This window comes from Crocodylus siamensis, chromosome 2 (assembly GCF_052110815.1).
Source record: "Crocodylus siamensis isolate JL-2025a chromosome 2, ASM5211081v1, whole genome shotgun sequence".
NCBI lineage: Eukaryota > Metazoa > Chordata > Crocodylia > Crocodylidae > Crocodylus > Crocodylus siamensis.
Window position 1 is genome coordinate 272,989,840 of NC_143396.1, and position 21,530 is coordinate 273,011,369.

At 43.6% G+C, this 21,530-nt stretch overlaps 2 protein-coding genes across 5 annotated transcripts in view; one reads left to right on the plus strand and one right to left on the minus strand.

The window, feature by feature from the left end:
- WARS1 (tryptophanyl-tRNA synthetase 1) overlaps window positions 1-14,466 on the minus strand; it is a 45,681-nt gene extending 31,215 nt beyond the window's left edge. Inside the window, exons 1-3 of the mRNA XM_090034023.1 lie at window positions 14,350-14,466; window positions 4,058-4,254; window positions 2,475-2,682 (exon numbers count right to left, since the gene is read on the minus strand). Coding sequence (XP_089890149.1) covers window positions 2,475-2,682; window positions 4,058-4,171 — 322 coding nt within the window. The 5' untranslated portion in view covers window positions 4,172-4,254; window positions 14,350-14,466. The remainder of the gene's footprint in view (window positions 1-2,474; window positions 2,683-4,057; window positions 4,255-14,349) is intronic.
- Window positions 14,467-14,577: 111 nt separating this feature from the next.
- Window positions 14,578-21,530, plus strand: part of WDR25 (WD repeat domain 25) — a 157,644-nt gene continuing 150,691 nt past the window's right edge. Inside the window, exons 1-2 of one of the 4 annotated variants that reach the window (XM_090034022.1) lie at window positions 14,578-14,747; window positions 18,917-19,713. In XM_090034022.1, the coding sequence (XP_089890148.1) occupies window positions 18,979-19,713 (735 nt within the window). In that variant the 5' untranslated portion in view covers window positions 14,578-14,747; window positions 18,917-18,978. Of the gene's footprint in view, window positions 15,088-18,916; window positions 19,714-21,530 lie in introns of all 4 variants that reach the window. The other 3 variants (XM_090034019.1, XM_090034020.1, XM_090034021.1) reach the window with 3 other exon arrangements.

The following is a 21,530-nucleotide window of genomic DNA, read 5'->3' on the forward strand; positions in this document are numbered from 1 at the left end:
GACCAGAATTTAAAGACAGGGAGAACCAATTGCTCCTTTCCACCAAAGCCCTAGGCCATAATTGTAAGATTGATAATACATAATCTTACAGAGCTTATCCTTTCAGAAGTCTGCCACCTTAAAAACAATTTAAAAAACCACACGCATATGGACACAGAAGGGACATAGGATGATGTTTACCAGATTATACCAAGGAAGTGGTAGAAATGAAGGTTAAATCAGACAAATAAAGGGTCCTAGTTAAAAAATTGAGTTTGAATTATTTTATTTCCTCTTCTGTCACTTTTAAATGTAAAGATGAGGACAACAGATACAGCTTTATGCCGACTGTGAGGGTCTTCAAAGCGTTTTTAACAATTCAGCTACCAGTATAGAAACTCAACTCAAACTTAAAGTCCAGCTGCTAATCACACTGGGAAAACTCACTTGTTTTCAGTTCTGCCTTGCTTTCAGTTTCCTTTCTTTCAATCTCCTTGATTATACCAGCGGTAGGAGCCAAACGAAGAGGAAAGGAGTGGTGAAGAACTGATTTCTGGTTAAACTCTGCCCCTTTCCCACAGACAGGATAAACCTGCTTGTTTCTGTACCCACAGTTAGCAGGTCAGAGTGCCTACAATACTGGCATGCCTGTCTTGCCAGGGGTTATTCCTTTCTCTTAATGTGTCTGAGATGACTTCAAGCCAAATGATTAATTGAACTTGGGAGGACTTTTCATGTTCACAATCAAAATCGTTCAGTAGGGAAGTGGAATTTTTTCCCTGTTTAATGGCAGTTTAAAGCATACCTTAGCGCCACCCAAGTCAGCCAGCTAGTATCCTTTATACTCCTCTGCTTAATTCTCTCCATATCCCAAATTCCAAACAGCAACTAATTTGGAGATTCTTTGTTGAAGAAAATCTTCATTCTTTCCTAATATATCCTTATAGTTATACATGGTTTCTCCTGTTTGGCTACACATAGCCATGTACGTTCAAGAAAGTTATGTTAGAAAAAATATGCCACTGAACTGCATCGTTTCTTGGCACTTTTGCTTCATGTCTACAGTTAAAACAAAGGGACTGTGGTGTTAACGAATATTCAGTCTGCAGAAATACCCTCTGCCTTGAAGAGTAGTCAAACTGTTTGCAATCAGGGATTAGGATTATAAACCTTTATAGAAAGGAAGATTTTTTAAAATATTTATTTATTGCTGAATAGTATTACATTTCCTGGAGTGCTTATTCTTCATAGGATGAAAAGAATCCTACCATTCGAATCTAATTACATTATTTCTCCACTCGAAATCCCCAAGGAGAAATGAAATCCCATTCTATTCTTAATAAATATCCCCTGCCGAACCCACAACTTGGTATGAGAGGCCAAAAATCTGTACACGTCCATGTACACATGCTGCTACTGAAGCAGCACAAGCTGGATCTCGTTGTTTTAATATTAAGCCCTCCTATTCTTTTATAGCGTTTTTTTTTACAAGTGTTGAAGTTATGATGTAGCTATAATATGCAAGAAGCAAAGATTTTTGTGAGTAATATCTTTTATTGAACCAACTGTGTGATTGGGAGAGACTTATATAAACTTTCAGGTATCACAGTATCCTTCTTCAGGTCCCCACCTGACCTAAAGGACATCTGTTCTTGAAAGCTTGTCTGGACATCGCTCTCAGCTATACCGCTGGTCCAACAAAAGATCACTAGATAACCCTTGCTTCCAACATATTCAGACCATCATACTTCCAAACAACATTTGGGAGAACAGAACAAACTGACACTTACAAACCAATATACATAAATTGCATGCAACAGATTACTGCAAAGTTAAGGCTGCACAGTTAAGCCAGAAAATGCATATTGCTGAATAGACACTATCCGTTTCAACAGGAGGGCTAGAAGACTTTCCAGTTTCTGTACAGATCTGCACATGTTGTAGGTACAAAGACTGTACAATGCTATAAATGAAAGAGATTAGACAGGACAGTATTTTTGTTTGCACTCCTTACTTGGTTTTCCCTGTTTAATGGCAGTTTAAATCATACCTTAGCACCACCCAAGTCAGCCAACTAGTATCCTTTACACTCCTCTGCTTAATTCTCCCTATAACCCAAATTCCAAAAAAAGGAATTCAGCATAAGATAAAACAAAACTCACAAAGAAGAGAGCAATCTGTGGATAGTTTCAGCTTAACAATCAATTCTTTAGAAATGCATTAGTGTAAAAAGACAGGGTATAATGGAAGCTAGTTTGCAACTAATTATAATGGTCCCTATGAGCAGTCTCCGTTATTATACACAGTAATAGCTTCATGGAAGTTCTGTAATTGGAAACGGTCATATTATTAGCTGGACATGCTGACAACACATGGAACTTCTGTTTCAAAATGTGAGGATATAACCAAACCTTTGAAAAAGTGTTAGGTTTTTAGAATCATTTTACAAAAGTTACATTTAGAATACAGAATTTATAGTATAAGAGAGTATATACCTATGAGTTTGTCATAGTCTACGCCTTTTGCACTGGATGTCTGCACTGTCCATGGATCTACAAAATCATAATCTTCTGCTAAAGCTGGAGCATTGTTTACTGGTGTGAAATCTGTTGGAGGTGAACCAGCTTTGTAATCTTGTCCTGTTGTTGCTTTATACATCAGTTTCAATGACAACAGTAACCTCACAGCTGTGTCAATTTCATCCTGAATAAAGGAACGTTTTCAAATTTAGTAGACTTCAGTGAAGGTTTTCCAATAACACCTCCAACATAGACGCTTACACACATACACCCTGACACACACACACACACACACACTTACTTCAATGGGACTACATGCATTTAAGTTAGCTTTTTGCTTATGTATCTGCAGGATGAAGGCCCATGAAGGAGGAAACGGAAATGATGACAGTTTCTGAGCATTTTTCACGCACAAATGATAAAAACTTACTAACTTCGGGCAAGTTGCTTAACCTCTCTGTGCCTTGGTTTTCCATTTATAAAACAAGAACAAGGATATTTACCTACCTTGAAGGGACTGATGAAGCTCAACTTCCTGACATACAAAATTCTTATATATGCTTGGATGAGAATGCTTCAGGATATTATGCTAAAAATACTCTTGCAGTGGTTCACCTTAAAACATTAATTAATTTTTCTTTGCAAGTGATCTTGGTGAACCTAAATGACTTCTTTATGACTTACTTAGTTATGTTCTATATCAGGGTGTCAAACTTATTTGGCCCCTATGGGCTGGAGAGGAAGTGTAGAACTCCCTATGGGACAGATCTGGAGTGAGAAGGTAGTCTGCAGGGTCATAAATTTGGCAGTGGGGTGAGCAGTGCCTGTGTTAATTGCTGCAGCAAGTAACACTGCCACTGCTTGTCCCACCATCAAACTTCCAGTCCCGTGGACAATATCTTTGACATCCCTGCTTTACATAAGAGAATGTTATTGGAACTATTCATATACACATAAAATCCCAGGGACTAAGACTTTTTATCAATTAAAAAAAACCCTGAAACCATATTGGGATCCCAAATCCTGCAACTTTTTCATATGTACAATTTATATGGAAATGAACACTATCTGCATACAAACAGAGGGCAGGATCTGGCACCTTGTTGATCCCACAAAGGTGGACTGAAAAGTGATGATTGATTCCTATCAAACTAGGAGTCTATTTATTGTCCATGTGCATACATGTATCCATGTGCACACACACACACACCAATTCATGGGTATGATAATAAAGTGTGTTTTATCCAAGATTCTCACAGAAGTGAGAAGGTATTGTTATCCACATTTTAAAGTTGAGAAAACTGGACTAAAGTTACAAAGCAAGTTGCTTAGTGGCAGAACTAAGAGCAGATTTCCATTCTAGTCACTTTCAGTCCTTCCTTCAGGATCAGTAGTTCATTAATACTGAGTTTCAGTCATGTTGACTGAAATTCAACAACACAAATATTTTTAAAAACAGAAAGATTTTTTTATTATCTCAAACCATCATTTTATTTTCAGCGCTGCTACGAGAGACCTAAGCTGCACAAGGGACAATTCAAGAAATGAAATAAACATACCTTTGGAGCTTCTGCTGCTTTAAGTGATCTGACTTTATCTCCTTGTATAGTCACCCTTTCAAAAAGTTCAAGTGCACTCAAAGAGCCAGAGTCACAGTTCTGTCTATTTGACATTTTCCAGGAATGTAAATGATCTTTTTTATTCACAATCTGAAATAGGTCTTGAAAGTTTTATTCAGCAAAAAACTGGAGGAGAACTGTAAAGAGATAAACAGGTTATATGATTTACTTTTTTCATTTTAAAGACTGCTGTTCACACCCTATTCTATCTTGAAAGTGACACTGTAGGTAATTTCATTGAAAGCAGGCAATTCATTTGAAGAGGTTTTTTTAAGCACTGGCTTTCAAAAGGCAAAGATGCTGAGAAAAATAAAATCCTGATTCACATTAGAAGTTAGACTGGTCCTGAAGAAAATAAAACCACAGATTACTTTGTAATATTGTTCTTCTCTCTTTCTCTGTCTCTCTCTTTCTCTCCCCACGTAAATAAATAATTCTGGTGCATTTTAAGTTTCATTTCACATTGTAGTATCCCTCCATCTCTCAATAGTGGACCAAATTCTATCACAAATAAAATCAACTACTTTTGTCAAGAATAGGAGTTTATGGTGGAACAGTGGATGCTCAGGTTATACACATCAGAGTCTTAATTCCTACTGCATGCTCTGTAAAAGAGGCAAGCTGGCTTTTTTTGTTTTTTAAGGTTTTTGTAGGACAATTTGCCATAAGAAAAAAAGGACTGCTATTTATGACTAAGAAATGTGTCAAACCTATTACCAACTTTAACTAGTCAGAAAGAATACCTGACTGCCCTGTAGGAGTATAGATTTCCCTTGGTGATCCTTATAAAAAAACTGTGCTTAGAACAATCATCAGTAAACAGATGCCCAATCAAAAATAGGTTGTTTAGAAACTAACAGGTTTTAAAATAATTTGGATGTTCAAATATAAAAATGAAAGCATCTCTGATGAACTACTATACAGGTAGTAATCAAGGATAAATTCAGTTTTGTAACTTGGTACAGCAAACAGAATGCTTACAAATACATTGATGGTTACAGCAACCTTTCCACACACACAGAACTGTGAATTAGAATACACTGTGCCGTCGATTAGGGTGGCAAAGTGTTAAATAGTTAAGTTGACTAACATAAAAACCCAAACTATTTTATAGCACAACCTTTTCCTAATCAAAGTCATGTAATCTTATTTCATAAACAAATGCTTCTTTTTATATGCACTGAATTCAGATAGGCTGGTGATAGATGCACAACTAATTGACAGACTAAATTAGTCTTGTATCAGGGCAGCAGTGAACAGTCTGAAAGATGTTACTCACACTTGAAGCATTCTTTATCAGTTTAGGACCCTGAAGCCCCACTGTCTTTAAGAGTTCTGGACTAGACTAGATAGAGAAAATCTGCCACTCATAAAGATCAGATTAAAGATTAATCTATCTAGTCTAGTACAGAACTCTTAAAAAGCCTCTCTCTGCAGAACAGCTTATATAGTACATGATTAGAAGTAAGTTTATAGATGTAGCCATAATACTAAAAGACAGCTACACAAAAAAATAAAAATCACTTAAATACTTGTTTTGCTAACCCAGCATTCCAGACACCCATGAGATTCACATTAGCTGTTTGACACTACTTAAATGTCTTCTTCCTGCCAAAATCAGACTGGTTATAAATTAAGTTATATTTATAACAAACACACACAAATTTTACCATAGATGAGCCATTTGCCTGCCTTGAAAACATAACACCAGGTTGCTGTGTTTAACTAGATCATAGCTAACCAGTAAGGCTCTGTTTGTTGCCACCTGCAATGTCCCCCGGTAACAGCCTCAGCTGAACACATGATGGTAGGTGGGGTTTGTCATGGTCCTTTCATGTGACAATATTTAGAGTTTCAGAGTTAGAATTTAGTGATTCTTCCATAAAGAGCCAACTTTAGTGTCCTCTCACAAGCAAATACCATAAGCATCAAGCGATGATTATCCAACATCAACTTTGATGGGCCAGCCACATCATCCAGATGGCCAACTCCAGACTCCCAAAGCAAGTTTTTATTCTCCCAGTTCAGTCAAGGCATATGCTTAAGATGAGGGCACAGAATGTGCTTCAAGGCCATCTTCAAGGCCGAACTGAAAAACTGTAATATCAACATGAACTCGTGGGAGACTATCACCTAAGATCATCCCAAATGGAGGAAGAGTCTGCTGCAAGGACCCATGCTCAACAACAGGAGATGGAAAAATGGGTGACAGAAATAGTGTGTCATGGACCAAATCAAGAATCTGGAGCCACCCAACCCGCATGGGAACATGCCTGAGTTGCAGCAGAGTCTGTCAATTCTGGATCAGCCGCATCAGCTATCTTTGAACCCACAGATAAGATGATTGTGGAAGACAACCATCCTTGACTGTGATGGACCGCCAAGGAAGGTAGCTGGGATTTATCGTGGTCCTGTCACATGTCACTATTCAGAGTTTCAGAATTAGAATGCAGTGATTCTTCTATAAAGGGGAGGTCTTTTCAAAACTCCCACACAATTTATTTATACTCATGTTTGGTTCCTTGTCTTTTCCTTTTAGTTCACAGACAGAATGTTTGACTTGATAAGTAAACAGCATTCCATAAACCCACATATGCAAAAGGATTTTTATGAACTCTTATCAAAAAGAAACATATCACCTTACAAATTCAATAAGCTTATGCAAAATTCAGATATTGCCATTTTATAATGAAAATGTTTTTAAGAATATTGAGCCCTATGCCAGATAGTGTTAGCTTTTTGCTGGCAAAAATCAGAAGACATCTCAGTCTGTAGTTCTGCACAATAGAAGTGGTCATTTGTTCTCTGATTTATCAGGCACTGTCTACCACCAAAAGCAAGATATTGGACTAATCAATTCATTTTAATGGGAGTTCAGATGCCCAAATATGTTTCTGCATCTGGCCCTGAATGATTTTGTAGATTGCCCTCAAACTTTTCTGCATGTTTGAAATCATTCTTATTACTGTTGACATTTAAATGCTCCAAATATATTAATTTAAATCATAAAATAGGTATCCTTGGGCTGGGCTCTGGTGTGGAGCCCAAGGCTTATAGGCTGGGACAGGGTGGGGTGGGGTGGGGTGGGTCCCCGCATGAGCTGATATGTCCCGGGCCGCCTGCCAATGGTGCCCAATCGGGAGGCAGATTGGGGGCCTGCATCCCCAGGAGCAGTCTGCCACAGCCCTTGCAGCCCTTCCAGGTGCTACAGGCGGGCCCCAATCTGCCTGCCGGATGGCTGGGGCCAGTGGCAGCACCGATCTTCCTGGTGCTGGGTGAGCCCAGCACCATCCCAGGTGGCAGAAGCAGCCTCCTGTGATCCGGCAGGCCAATTGGGACCTCCCTACACCCCTGGGAGGGCAGCAGGTCTGTCCTGACTTTTACTGGGGGTGCAGGGGGCCCTGATCTGCCTGCTGGATCACAGGAGGCTGGTGCTGCTGGCTGGGTGTAGCCCAAGCTGGGAAGATCAGTCAGTGCTGCTCTGGCCCCAGACGGCAGCACCAGCCTCCTGTAATCTGGCAGTCAGATTGGGGTTTGCTTGCATCCCAGGGAGGGCTTTGGGGGCTGTGCCAGACTTGTCCCAGGAGCATGGGGGCCCCAATCGGCCTGCCAGATGACAGGAGGCTGGTGCTGCCACAGTATTTGGGTCCATTTATGTAACACTGATAAGAATTCAAAAGAATGTGTCATGACAAAATATAAAGGAAATCCTGTTTTTATGAACGATACAATACAGTAATGTTTCTCAACTCAGTTTACAAAGCTGAAGCCCTTTGGTTAAATCCTAAAGTCTCCAGTACATCAACAAAGCAGGATGCCAAGACTGCAAGCCCCCAATTTGCCTGCTAGATCACAGGAGGCGGGTGCTGCTGGCTGGGGCTGGGGCAGCTCCGATCTTCCCAGCCAGAAGCACCACCTTCCTGTGACCTGTCAGGCCGATCAGGGTCCCACCACACCCCCGGGAGGGCTGCAGGCCAAGTCCTCCTGGCGGTGCAGGGGGCCCTGATCAGGCTGCCGGATCACAGGAGGCTGCTCCTGTTGCCTGGGATGGTGGTGGACGCAGCCCATACCTAGCACTGGGAAGATAGGTGCTGCCACTGGCCCCAGCCTCCTGTCATCCAGCAGGCAGATTGGGGCCCGTCTGTATACCTGGGAGGGCTGTGGGGGCTGTGCTGGACTGCTCCCAGGGCTGTGGGCCCCTAATCCGCCTCCAAGATTACAAGAGGCTGCTGCTACTCCCTGGGGCCAGTGGCAAATCAGCTCATGTGGGGACCTGCCCCCACCCCGGGATCGGGGCGGGTCCCCGTATGAGCTGATTTGCCCCAGGCCCTGCACCTTCCTTGGGCCGGCTCTGGTACGGGGCCCAGGGCATATCAGCTCATGCATGGACTCGCCGTTGCCCCAATCCCGGGGTACGGGTGACTCCTTGCACGAGCTGATTAGCTCCAAACCCCATGCTCTTTTCGGACCAGCTCTGGTATGGGGCCCAAGGCATATCAGCCGTGGTTGGGGCGGGGGTGGGTCCCCACACAAGCTGATATGTCCTGGGCCTGCCTGCCACTGGCCCTAGGTGGCAGCACCAGCCTCCTGTGATCCAGAAGGCAGAATGGGGGCCCGCATCCCCGGGAACAGTCCAGCACAGCCCTTGCAGTCCTCCCGGGGGTATAGGCAGGCCCCGATCTGCCTGCTGGATGACAGGAGGCTGGTGCTGTTGGCTGGGGCCAGCGGCAGCACTGATCTTCCTGGTGCTGAGTGTGCCCATTGCCATCCCAGGTGGCAGGAGCAGCCTCCTGTGATCCAGCAGGCCTACTGGGGCCCACCTGTACCACCAGGAGGGCTGTGGGGGCTGTGCCAGACTCCTTCTGGGGATGCAGGGGCCCAAATTTGCCTGCCAGATGACAGGAGGCTGGTGCTGCCACAATATTTGGGTCTATTTATGTAACGTTGATAAGAATTCATAATAATGTGTCCTGACAAAATATGAAGTAAATCCTGTTTTTATGAACAATACAATACAATACAATAGTGTTTCTCAACCTCAGTTTATAAAGCTGAAGCACTTGGTCACATCCCAAGTCTCCAGTCCATCAACAAAGCAGGATGCCAAGATTCACTGCACTTTAAAGGTGAGGGAATTGGAGTTTCACTTTCAACAGCAGTCAGTATACTTTGTATGCTGCAACCTCCTGCTCCATTGCTACTACTTCTGTACTTTCAGTTTGGAAAATTCACTGTTACACAACAGGTGCACTGTTTTCCTTATTGCTTTACAAACTTATTTCTTTTGCCTGCCTTGGAAACATACCAAAGGGTTGCAGTGGTTAACTAGATCACAGGTAACCAGTAAGGTTCTGTTTGTCAGCCACCTGCAATATTCCCAGGTAACAACTTTAACTGAACTTATAATGGTCGCTGGGAATTTCACTCACCATGCTCCTGATACATATTTTTATTCAGAATAAAATGAATCTGATCAAAGCCATACGTAGTTTGAATTGCCAGAAGATTTGCTTGTTTAGTCCATTACATTTTCAATAACATACTTAAATGATATACCATTTAGTCTTATTTCAGTAATCATTAATTTTTATGGTTTGGGTTTATCATGGTCCCTTCATATGTCACTATTTAGTTTCAGAGTTATAATTTAGTGATTTTTCTATAAACGGGAACTCTTCAACACTCCCACACAATTCCCTTAGATCCTCATGTTTGCTTTTTTGTCTTTTCCCCTTTTTTCCCAGACAGAACATGTGTTGACTTGACAAGTAAACAGTATTCATTAAACCCACATATGCAAAAGTATTTTTATGAACTCTTATCAAAATAAAATATTGTTCTTACAAATTTAACGGGCTTATGCAAAATTCAGACATTTCAATTTTATAATATGTTTTAAAGAAAATTGAGCCTTATGCCTCATAGTGTTAGCTTTTTGCTGGTAAAACTCAAAAGAGATCCTCTTCTCAGTCTGTAGTTTTGTACAAGAGAAGTGGTTGTCTTTTCTCTGACTTACCAGCCACTGTCTACAGCCAAAAGCAAGATATGGGACTAATTAATTCATTTTAATGTGGGTTTAGGCACCCAAATGTGTTTCTGCACCTGGCTCTGAATGGTTTCATAGGCTGTCTTCAAACTTTTCTGCATGCTGCTTTTCTTAAAATAATTCCTAGTTCCATTGGTATTTAAAGGCTCTGAATATCTTAATCTGAATCATAAAACAGGTATCACATAGTATTTGGGTCTGTTTATATAGTTTTGAAAATAATTCAGAAGAAATGTGCTGGCAAAATATGAAGAAAAACTTGTTGTTATGAATAATACAGTAGTGTTTCTAAACCTCAGAGTTCACAATGTTGAAACACTTGGGTCAAATCCCAAGTTCCCATTTCAACAACAAAGCTGGATGACAAAATTCACTGCACTTAGAAGTGAGGAAACTGGAGTTTCACTTTCGACAGCAGTCAGTATTCTTTGTGTGATGCAGCCATACAAAAGGTGAATGCAGTTTTGGGCTGCATCAGTAGAAGCATTAAGTGCAAGACCCAGGAGGTGATAGTGCCTCTTTACTCAGCGCTGATTAGGCCTCATCTAGAATAGTGTATGCAGTTCTGGGTCATTTTAAAAAGCACTTGGAGAGCTAGAGAGGGTTCAAAGGCAGGCAACAAAGATGATCAAGGACTTGGAAAGCAAGCCATATGAGGAGAGGCTGAAGGAAGCATTAGGGGTGTGAGAAACAGCATCGTTCTGCTTGACTTCTCTTTCGATGGAACAGTGTTTCATTTCGGGTTTTGTTTTGAAAGCACTGTTCCATTTCATTTAATTGAAACTGTTTTGCTGTTTCGATGCTGTTTCGACATTTTGCCCACCTGGCGCCAGGAAGATAGGTGCTGCCGCTGGCCCCAGCCAGCAGCACCAGCCTCCTGTAATCTGGCAGGCAGATTGGGGCTTGCACCCCCGGGAAGAGTCTGGCACAGCCCCCGAAGCCTTTCCAGGAACGTGGGAAAGCTCCCAATCTGCCTGCTAGATCACGGGGCCAGGGCAGCACCAATCTCCCCAGCTGGGAGCACCAGCCTCCTGTGATCCGGCAGGCTGATCAGGGCCCCCCCCACACCCCAGAGAGTGCTGCGGGACTCTGCCAACTCCTCCTGGGGTTGCGGGGGGCCCTGATCGAGCTGCCAGATCACAGGAGGCTGCTCCTGCTGCCTGGGATGGTGCTGGGCGCAGCCCACACCCAGCACCAGGAAGAGCGGTGCTGCCACTGGCCCCAGCCTCCTGTCATCCAGCAGGCAGATCAGGGCCCACATGCACCCCTGGGAGGGCTGCGGGGGCTGTGCTGGACTGCTCCCAGGGGTGAAAGCCCCCAGTCTGCCTCCCAGATTATAGGAGGCTAGTGCTGCTGCCTTGGGCCAACGGCCACTTTTCCCCACGCTCTGCACCAGCTCCTTCCCTGCCAGTGAGCAGGGGGTTTGGGCTGCATGCTGTCCCCCGCCTGTGCCACGGGGCTTGGGGGCACTGGGAGTGAGTGGGTAGGGAGCCACTGGGAGCATGGGGCCCGCATTGATGTCCCAGGGCTAGTGCCGGCAGGGCCCAGAGCAGGGTGGCAGGGGTACAGGGTCCTGGCTGGCAGGGGCTCTATGGAGCTGGGCCAGCTCCCCCCTCTCCCTGCTGGTGCAGCCCAGCCTGGCTCCACAGACCCCTGACAGTCTGCGCCCCACTCTGGGCCCCACCGGTGCTGGCCTTGGGACATTGGTCCCAAGAGAGTGACCAAGGGGCAGGGCACCTGTCAAGGGGCGGGGCTACCTATGCAGCCCTTGACAGCTTGCCAAAACTGAGTAAGTGGCCCTCCGCCCGAAATAATTGCCCACCCCTGATTTACAGGAATGAACGCAAGCCAACTTCTCGATGTTATATAAATTGTTTACGCTTACAAGTCTGAAGGAGAGACTCTGTCTTTTCCAAATATTGAAGTCCACTTGTCAATATAATGCATAAGAAAGGTGATTAGTTATGTTAGTCTGAAGTCAAGCAAAAGCCAGAGAAGATTGTGTTTCTCTGAACCAGTTAATTCTGGGGTTCTCAACATTTTTAGGCTCAAGACACCCTTCCATAACTTTTCTGAATGTGGTGGCAGCTCAGTTGAGCATTACTATTCCAGTCACATAATTAGTAATTTCTGTGCCCAGGGCATGGAGGGGATGGGGAGAAGATTGAGCAGAGAGCAGGCACTAGTGATATGCAGGTAGACCTGTCCCCGACTGTAAAAGTATTAATTTGGTTGTGAAGAGATTGACACGGGAGCTGTTACTACATAGCAGAAGCGGCTAATGTAGCAGCATTGACTCAAGCTGTTGCCCTCAGGAACAGGTAGCAGCACAAGTCTCTGGGGCTGCTCTGGGGTTCACCCCTAACCTTGAAGGCAGGGCTGTGCCCCTCATGAGAAAGCCTCAGGGTGGGAGCAGGACTCATTCCATTCTACTCCACTCCTCTCCCCAAATACACTGCTTAGCATAGAGCTGCACCTTCTGGGTTGTCCCTGCTGCAGGAAAAACTCCTGGGGGAAGGAAGCATACAGGTATCCCCTCAAAGCTGGCACCCAGACTGGTGCCCTTGCCCCCTGCCTTCCCCCTCCCCCACCCCCACCTCAGTTACACTACTACCACCCCTACCTACATCCCAGTGCGCTCTGCATGGTCAATACTGCAAGTTCATACCTTGCTTAGTTGCCCAGCTGTGGCCAAGCACAACTGTTCCTGGTGCCTTGGTTTCCAGAAAGGGATATGGAGGACAGGCTAGGAAGGGCAGAGCAGAAGTGTTCCTGCTGCAGCTGTTTCCCAGTCAGCCCTGCAGCTCCTCCCAGAAACAAAATGATGCAAGACAGCTCCAGCCAGATGCAATGGAGGTGCATCCCTGAAACAGTTTCCTGGTACCCCAGTTGAGAACTACTCAGTGGACATGTCTACATGTGCATTAATGCTCTTTTCCTAATGCACATCAAGTTTAGTACTGCCAATACGAAGTACTAAATAAATGCTCATTAAGTTGCTCTAATGGCTCGTGACATAGAGGGGATGATGAGGGGATTGTGCTGAGAGCAGAAGAGGGCTGGACAGTCCAGGTCTTTTTAGGTGACACTTTTAGGCAGCCCACAACCACCCTGGCCCTGCTCTGCTTAAAAAGTGTCCCCATGCTTAAAAATGGTGGTGGTGATGCTTGAACTAAAGGTCATTTGATAAGCTTTAGTTCAAGTGCTCGCCACATCATTTTTAAGTGCTGGGACACAGATACATGGGATGCAGGAGGCTGCTGGAATGCATCAAAAAAAAAAAAAGGCTTGTTTATGTCAGTACTTTTAAATGTCTTGCATTTATAGTAAATCAGTTATCAGATCAGCATTGGCTGATATGGCTGGTTAACAATGGGCTATTGGTGTCAGCTACAAAGAGCTTTATCAAGTCACCCCTACTTGTCAATGGTGGCAGCTTGCACTGTACATCAGGAGTCATGTCCCAGAAGATGCACAGCAGCCAAAAAACCCACAATCAAACATAGAAATAAGCAACTTGCTACCACAGTAAGAGCTTTAATGCTCCCACCTTGAAACCTGAGGCCCAGTTCCCATCTCTCTGAAAAAAAGCCAAGTTAAATGAGAAACATTCAGCCTCTGTTTCTGGCCAGAGTTTGAGAGCTCTTTGCGCAGAGCAGAGGGGAACTGGAAGATTTCCCAGGAGCAGGAAAAATGTTCAGTGATATCCAAGGGCATGAACAGATGTCACCGAACAAAACAGATCCAGATGCAGACCCAGACCCACGCTGGTGGATGTGGCTGCCACAGCTGATCCGCTCCACTGGGCAAGACGCATGCGGCCCGTCGTGCACTGGGCAGGGGCCTGATACACCTGCCCCCTGCAGTGTCCCTCAGCTGATCTGCCGCCTATGGAGTAGCCCGCGGTGGGACTGCTTGAGGCCTGTCTCTGCACGCGGGGTTCCCAGTTTCTCTCCCAGCCCGTCTGCGGAGGCAGGGAAAGCGGGTGCCCCCTGCCTGCAGAGCCCAGTCCCAGAAACTTAAGAGTAATCCTGCCTGAGGGTCACCCGAGGTGGAGAGCCGGGGCGATGCAGGAGAAACCAGTGCCCGTCGGACCGCCAGGACCGGTCTACAGAGCCACAAACGCGGTGTCTGTATCCACCCAACCCACCCAACCCAGCCCAGCCCCAGCCCCAGCCCCACTCACCCCGGCACCGCTGGCTCCTCACGCTTCCGTTGCATCAGCCCCACGCGGTGCAGCGCTCAATGCCTCCCGGCGGGAAACACAGCACGGCCGGAACCCTTGTGTCCCCTCCTCCCCTCGCCCTCCCCCTGGGCTACGAACGGGTCCGCTCCTCTGCTCCAGCCTTCTGCGCCTGCCGCGGCCTCGCGGGGGGTGGCGAGGACCCCCCCCCCCCCCACAGCTGCGGGGTCCCCAGGTCGAGGGGCCGCGTTTCCGCCCGGCGCCATTTGCAGACGGACTCCGCCCGTGAGTCCCGCCCCCGGGACAGGGGAGGAGGGAGGCGCCGCTCGGCGCCTGCAGTCTCGCGCCGGGCCGGCACTCCGGAGAGACGCTGCCAACGGCTGCCCTGTCCCGGGACCCGGGTTAGCGGCTGAGAGGGAAGGGGGAGAATTAGCCCCTCCCCCTGTGTTGTGCCGCCTCATTTTGTTGGGGAGGGGGTTTCGGGCTGCAGCCCTGGTGCCCGGTTGCAAAATAGAGCAGCTGAGGCCGCGGGGCCCGACCCGCGCCGGGGTTTTACTTCGGCCGCGCTCACTGGGGCCTGGTGCTCGCCGGTGCCGAGAGGTACAAACACGTTATTGAGGAGCGTCCCCTTCACAAACCAAGAGGTGGATTAATAACTTTTAGCCCAGTTGCTCCAGGGATTTGCGCTTGCTAAATAAATAATCGGCGCCCAAATGCCGCACGCCTGCGTCTTCCAGCCAGGTGAGGCTGCTCAGGGCCTCCTGGATACCCGGCTCCGGCAGGGGTTGATCTGGGTGGTTACCTAGCTCCTGTCTGGGTCAGCTCTGGGTGCATCTACACATAAGCTTTAATGCGCATTAGCTTATTTTAATGTGCATTAAAGTGTCACAAAAAACCTCATGCTTTTTAGCTAATGCCCATTAAAACAGGCTAATGCACATTTTTCTAGTATCTCACAGTGGAGGGACTGGATTTAATGAGTGTTACCTAAAGCACATTAATGAATGTATGGATGTACTCAGTGTGCTCTGTGGAGATAAAGCCAGCCATTTGCAGACCTCTGGCATCCCAGGATGCACCACTTCCAACCCACCCTGTGCCCCAGAGTGGGGATAGAGCCCAGATGTCCTTGCTGCTGGCCACAGACCCTCTAGTGGCAAGTTAGAGCTGTGCAGGCCTGAAGGCAGCATTAGGCCTCAGCACACTGCAACACTGCTGATTCTGCAGAGTCTAAGTGCCATATGTAACCTCATCCTAAAGCTCAGTTGACTGTAGGCAAATATGGGCAGGCAGATCTTGTTGGGTGTGGAATGGGAGCCTGGGTTTGAGCACGTTGAAGTCAATAACATCCTTTCAGTCTCCAGGGCTGGTATTTTTTTTTTTTACCTGATGTTTGTGTGTGTTGGATCACAGGTTGAGGCCTGTGAAAAGATTTGTCCTTGGCAGGCCTGTTTGTGTTGTGTTATTTAGAAGGCACAGTTGTGTTATACTGTGTAAGGAAAAACCTGTTTTTAGTTGTTTGTTACTGTTTTTGATGGGTTCGTCTGTTTGTCTTGTGTCCTGACCTGTTATAACTGGTCTCATCCAAGAACAGGATGTTTGGTCTCTAAATTAATGTGGAAATTCCTGTTCCTTATAAAACTGAAATGCACTATTTAGAAGATTTAGTTTCTGAGTCCTAACAAGAACATCTCATTTTCCTGCATCAGTATTTTTCCTGCTTTCATCTGTCTCTTCTGTTTATAGTTGTCAGTTTCTTACTATACTTGTTCAGTATTTAGCACCCATCAGGGGTGACTGGTGCCTCCTGAGTTGGGGGGGGGGCACAGTTTGTGGGTGGGTCCAGGGGGAGGCCTGGGGGTGGGCCAAAAGCCCCATATCCCATACTTCTGTACTGTGGCTTAGTGCCCCCACCCCACAACACGCTGCTGGCCTGCGCGGCAGAAAACTGCCCTGTCCTGAGCAGTGCCAAGTCAGGACCCAATCTCAGAGGGGGCATGTGCCACCCCCTCCCCCCCGTGTTCTTCCCTACCAGTTGCTGGTGGTGCCCATGGAGTACCCGTCATGGCCTGGGCTTTTGGGTGCTAATGTCATGCAAATGTAGTGGACTCTGTTTAAATGCATATCGTCAGGACTGTAAAAAGACTGTGCACTTACCTGAACCTGATGTAAATAGTGCTCACTAATTCAGCTCTCAGTGCTATGGAATTAGTAGCCCTGACACTGACTGTTTTCTTTCATTGTCAAGAATCTAATAGTCAGCTTCAGAGCTACCAGTGCTGTACAGTTCTGACAGTGCTGTAAAGAATGCTTATTAAATGCACAGTGCTGTCAGTGCTGTGGTATTAGCAGCCTCAGAACTGATGAGATCCATCATTTCTAAGGTTTCTAATAGTCTGTTTTGGGCTGCTATTAGAAGCCTTGAAAATGAGGGAAGATAGCAGCTGGGAAACTGACTAGCTCCTGTCATTTTCAAGGCTTCTAATAGCAGCCCTTTGACAGCTGTTTGCCTTTCACAGTTCCAGGCAGAGTACATTTAGTTCCAGAATAGATAGTTTCAGTTACAGTCAGTATGCAGTTAACTGGTATACAATTAAGTTGTAAAGTAGAGAATAGGGCTAAGAGACAGCATGCACTTAAACAATTTATGCACTTAACTGTTATGCAGTTAACAACTGTTTGTATAATGTAAGCAATAGGGAATTAGCATGGGTTGTATGTTGTACTTTTAAGTGAATTATGCACTTTCTGGCATGCATATTAACGCGGTTAACTGTAATGAACATTTGTTAGTTGTAGTTACAGTTATTCTTTATAAAATGGAGCATAAGCAGAATCTTCATGCAACTTTTTAGGGCCCAGGTGTTTGCATCAGAAAAGTCTTGCATTGGTCACTCAGTGACTTTTTGTCTTAAAGAAGTTCAGTCACTAATACTAACCATTTGATTTTATAAGAGATACTAGAACAGTCTCTGATGAATTTTTTTCATCCATCTAATTTCAAATAAAATTTGATTGTTGTACTGTCACTGTACATTTTTCCATTTTCCCATCCTCTTTGCGCTGGCATTTAAATAAATGAGGTTCTACTGTGCTGCAGAGGGAAGACCTGGATCTTCATCTGTTTTGCTTGTTGGTTATGGAATAGAGACTTATTATTTCATAGTATCATACACTTCAAATAAAGACCTGGGTTGTTCTGGAGGGGGAGATCCTGTAGGGGGAGATCTTGATGTTTTTATACTTAGCAGTTAAACATTTAGGTCACTGTCCTGTAAGAGGTATGCAGGGATGAATCTCATTCCTTTGTAGAATCTCATTTGATTCAGTATGTGCTTTAGCTTTCTGTGGATGCTGTAGCTGATAACAGTTTCTTCTGTAGTGTGGAATAAAACATGCATATTAGACATTAGTATTTAAACTTAAACCAAGTCTGACAAGCACTTATGCCATTGAGTAATATCTTGGAATTCAGTGGGATGAATAAGTGTTTACAAGGTAACATTTATGCAAGAAATTTAATACTATGAATGCCCATTTCAGTTTAATTTCAATGGGGCTACTCTTAATAGTAAAATTTTAAACGTGTGTAAGTATTGATACAATCATGGCCTGCACCTGCAAGAACCATGGACCAAATTACATGCATGTACTATACATACCCTACGTCTGAATGATTACAGATTATAATTTGTCATTTATTCCTATAAACGAAGCCTTATTTCAGATTATAGTAGCATAAGATTACAGGTTACTTTTTTAAACTGACGCTACACAGAGTAGCATCACAAATCTCTGGACCCACTGAGGAAAATATGATGCTTAGGAGCAGACTTTACTTCTGATGTTTAATACATAAAAGGCTAAAGATAGTCACCACCATATTTTGGTTCATAGTGAACAATGGCACATGAATATTTTCTAGGGAAGTCAATAAGCGCAGTAATTTTGGCGTGGCTTTCAACTCTGCTACTGATTTAACATAGGAAGTTATGTTGAACTTACTATATTGGCAATGTTAGATATACAGATTGTTCTTACAGTGCATTCCTTGATCCATTTAGTAATTCTGTGGGTCCTTTTTTCCCTTGGACCCTGCTCAGAGTCCTTTACGGTACCAACATTATAAATGGACTTCATATTGTACCAGCTCCATTTGTAGAATTTGCATTCCACTGAAAAAAGTATATTTCCTCAAGCCATTTTATTATTAGTATTACCTTGTCAGGGTAAGCCTTATTACAGTTTAGCCTAAAAGTATATTGGAATGACCAGATGAAGAAGCTTATGCTTTCCTTATTGTAATTCTGTGCATTACTATCTGGAATACAACCTGCTTACCTATTCAAATTATAATTCATGCATGTAAATTGCAGAAACACCTCTAAGTGAAAGATGCTATGTGAAGAAAAGTATACATGTGTTGAAATAAAAAATAAATTATATGAATAACTATGAATAAAAATGCATATCTATTTATAATTATAGAAATGATGCAGTTTTTAAGTAACTGGAACATTAAATATTGAAAATGTACTATTTTCTAAGTTCTCATTTTCTTTAATTGCAGATAATCATCATTTTGGAGGATTTTAGCACCCAGATTACTGGATTTTGCCATATCTAACCACAATGATTTCATCCTTGGTTGCTTATGATGATTCAGACTCTGAGACAGAGACTGGAAAGGCTGAAGATCCCCATATGTCTAGTAGAAAGACAAATCCTGCAAGTTCTGCTGTGAATCATCTTCAGTGTTTTGCACCTGGTGGTTTAGACAAAAAATTCACCTGCAAAATGCAGCCTGCTGAGAACACTGACAGTTCCACTCCAAGCATGGTTCATAAAGATTGCTCTGCATATTATGTACAGACTAAGAGGGAGCTGACAACTGCTTATCCTAGCAAAGTTTATCTTGGTCCTACTACAGGGTACATATCCTATAAAAGCTGTGACCAGGTATCAGGTTCCTTGATAAAATCAGAACTTCTTTCTGGAAATGGCACCTCCTCTCAGAAAAGAGTATATAAAGATGATGTTGCCACCATCTCGGGAATCCGACCGTATATCCCTAAAAGACTACGTCAAGAAAAATCTGCTAGTGTGTCTGAAAGAAAAGAATCTGAAGGACAGGGAGAGAAGACAAGTAATGAAATTAAACCAGATAGATCAGGAGAGAAAAGTTCCACAAAAATTTCTGAATTTATTAAGCCATATTTAGGATCTAAGTATAAATCCACTGAAATCCCAAAGAACTTGGTGTTTCAGATAGCTAAACACAGAGGTCCCATTAATAAAGTCCAGTGGTGTCCTGTACAAGAATGGAGTCATATGCTTCTCTCAGCTTCCATGGATAATACAGTCAAGGTAATGTACTTATATGACACAACAGTTTATGTTATGGATTGCTCACAAGACTTGGTTGAATATATTTTAAGCAGGTGGGACTAGTGTTTGTTTTCTGAAGTCCTCTTTCCTGCCTGCTTGCAATTCCAGTACTAAGACCCCAAGGAGAAATTTTGCCTGACTAGGGCCTATTATAGAACACAATTTTGTTACCCTTCTTAGGAACATTGTACTGCTTGCAGGAGTAAGGGTTGTGGGATCCTCCTTTGACTCATCTGTAGTAAAAGCCAGTGGGAGTCTTTTTAAAAGCCACTGTCCATTTATGTATTAAGTATAAATTACTTCAAATAGTTGTACTGTAGATAACTATTTGTACTGTAGATAACTAATATGCCAGTGGTGCTTGTAGAACCTCCTGTTAATTTTAACTGAATTTATACTACAGTGCTTCAATATTAGACACACAGGTTTGGGGCCTGGGTTCCAGTCCTGACATTTAGCATACATGTACAGACCTTGCCTCAGCCAATAGACAGGCAAAGAGGAGATATTGTGATCTACAAATACTATAACTATGTGGAATGGAGAGGAAATATTAGAACAGGAAGCAGACAAGCTGTATATAAAAATTTAGTCAAGAAAGAAGCTTTAACTAAAAGTTCATCCTGGGGCAGTGGCATGTAATACATGAAACAATTATGTATGGGTGGAATGGGTGATTATAGTAAAATGTTTACCAGTTAATTTGTACTATTTTCTACAAAGGATACAACTGTTGTTTAAATTCCCTCTTTTATTTGAACAGATAGCTACAATATAAAAAAATTACTTGCTTTTTAAAATTGTTTACACTTACTGTGACAAATATAAAATAATTTTACTTAATATTCATAGATTAATTTTGTATTAATGGGTAAGGTACAAGCTTATCTACTTGGTTAGTATGGTTAAGGCACGCTCATTTCTGTAGCCGGTGGTGCAGTGATGTGGCTAGCATTATGTTCAGCTGCCCTTAACTCGAATGGGTACCAGGTGAAATCACTTGGTACTGATTCACAGCTAGGTTGTGTGGGGGTGGCCCTTAGCCTGATTCCAGAGCAAGGCTTGACCTGTTGCCTCAGCCACTCTGGCACTGCACCTCATGTTTTGGATTGCTAAATGTGAATTAATGTAAATGCTTGATAAAATAGTACACAACTTCTGCTTTTGCAAAGATAAGGCAGAGCAGATATGGCTTTCGAATTCAGGGAAGGAGATGAAAATACAGAAAGCATTTTAGTTCAGAGTAATTTTATGTTTGAGTTTTGAACTTCTGAATTAGTTATGAAGGTATTTCCAAAAAGGTAGTAATATAAATTATCAGTTTGGCACCGAACTACTGTTGCTTGTTTCTAAACAATGAGCCTTTCTTACTATATATATTATAAATTGCTGCTTACAAGTACTTTATAGTTATTTTATAAGATTGCTTTATAGTTAAAGCATTTTAGATCTTTGTTAAGACTTACTTAGTGTTAGTAGATTCTGATTTAATGTACTCGTCCATCTTTCAGGTGTATAGGTTATAGCTGGGTTGGTCTAAGGACATGGGCAGACGAGGTTCTTTGGGTAAATCTAATATTGTTTATTAGACCAATTCACATTGTTGGAAAAATTCTTCTTTGCAAGCTTGTGGGTACAAATACCCTTCATCAGGTTGAGGAAGGATCTGCGGTTGGTCTATGTTCTTCCTGGATGGAATGAATAGTAAAGAAGCCAGAGGCTGGTATGCATGCAAGAAAAGTAGTCTCTGAAGATGTAAATTGAGGAGTGAGTAGGTGAGAGACAGGTTGGAGATG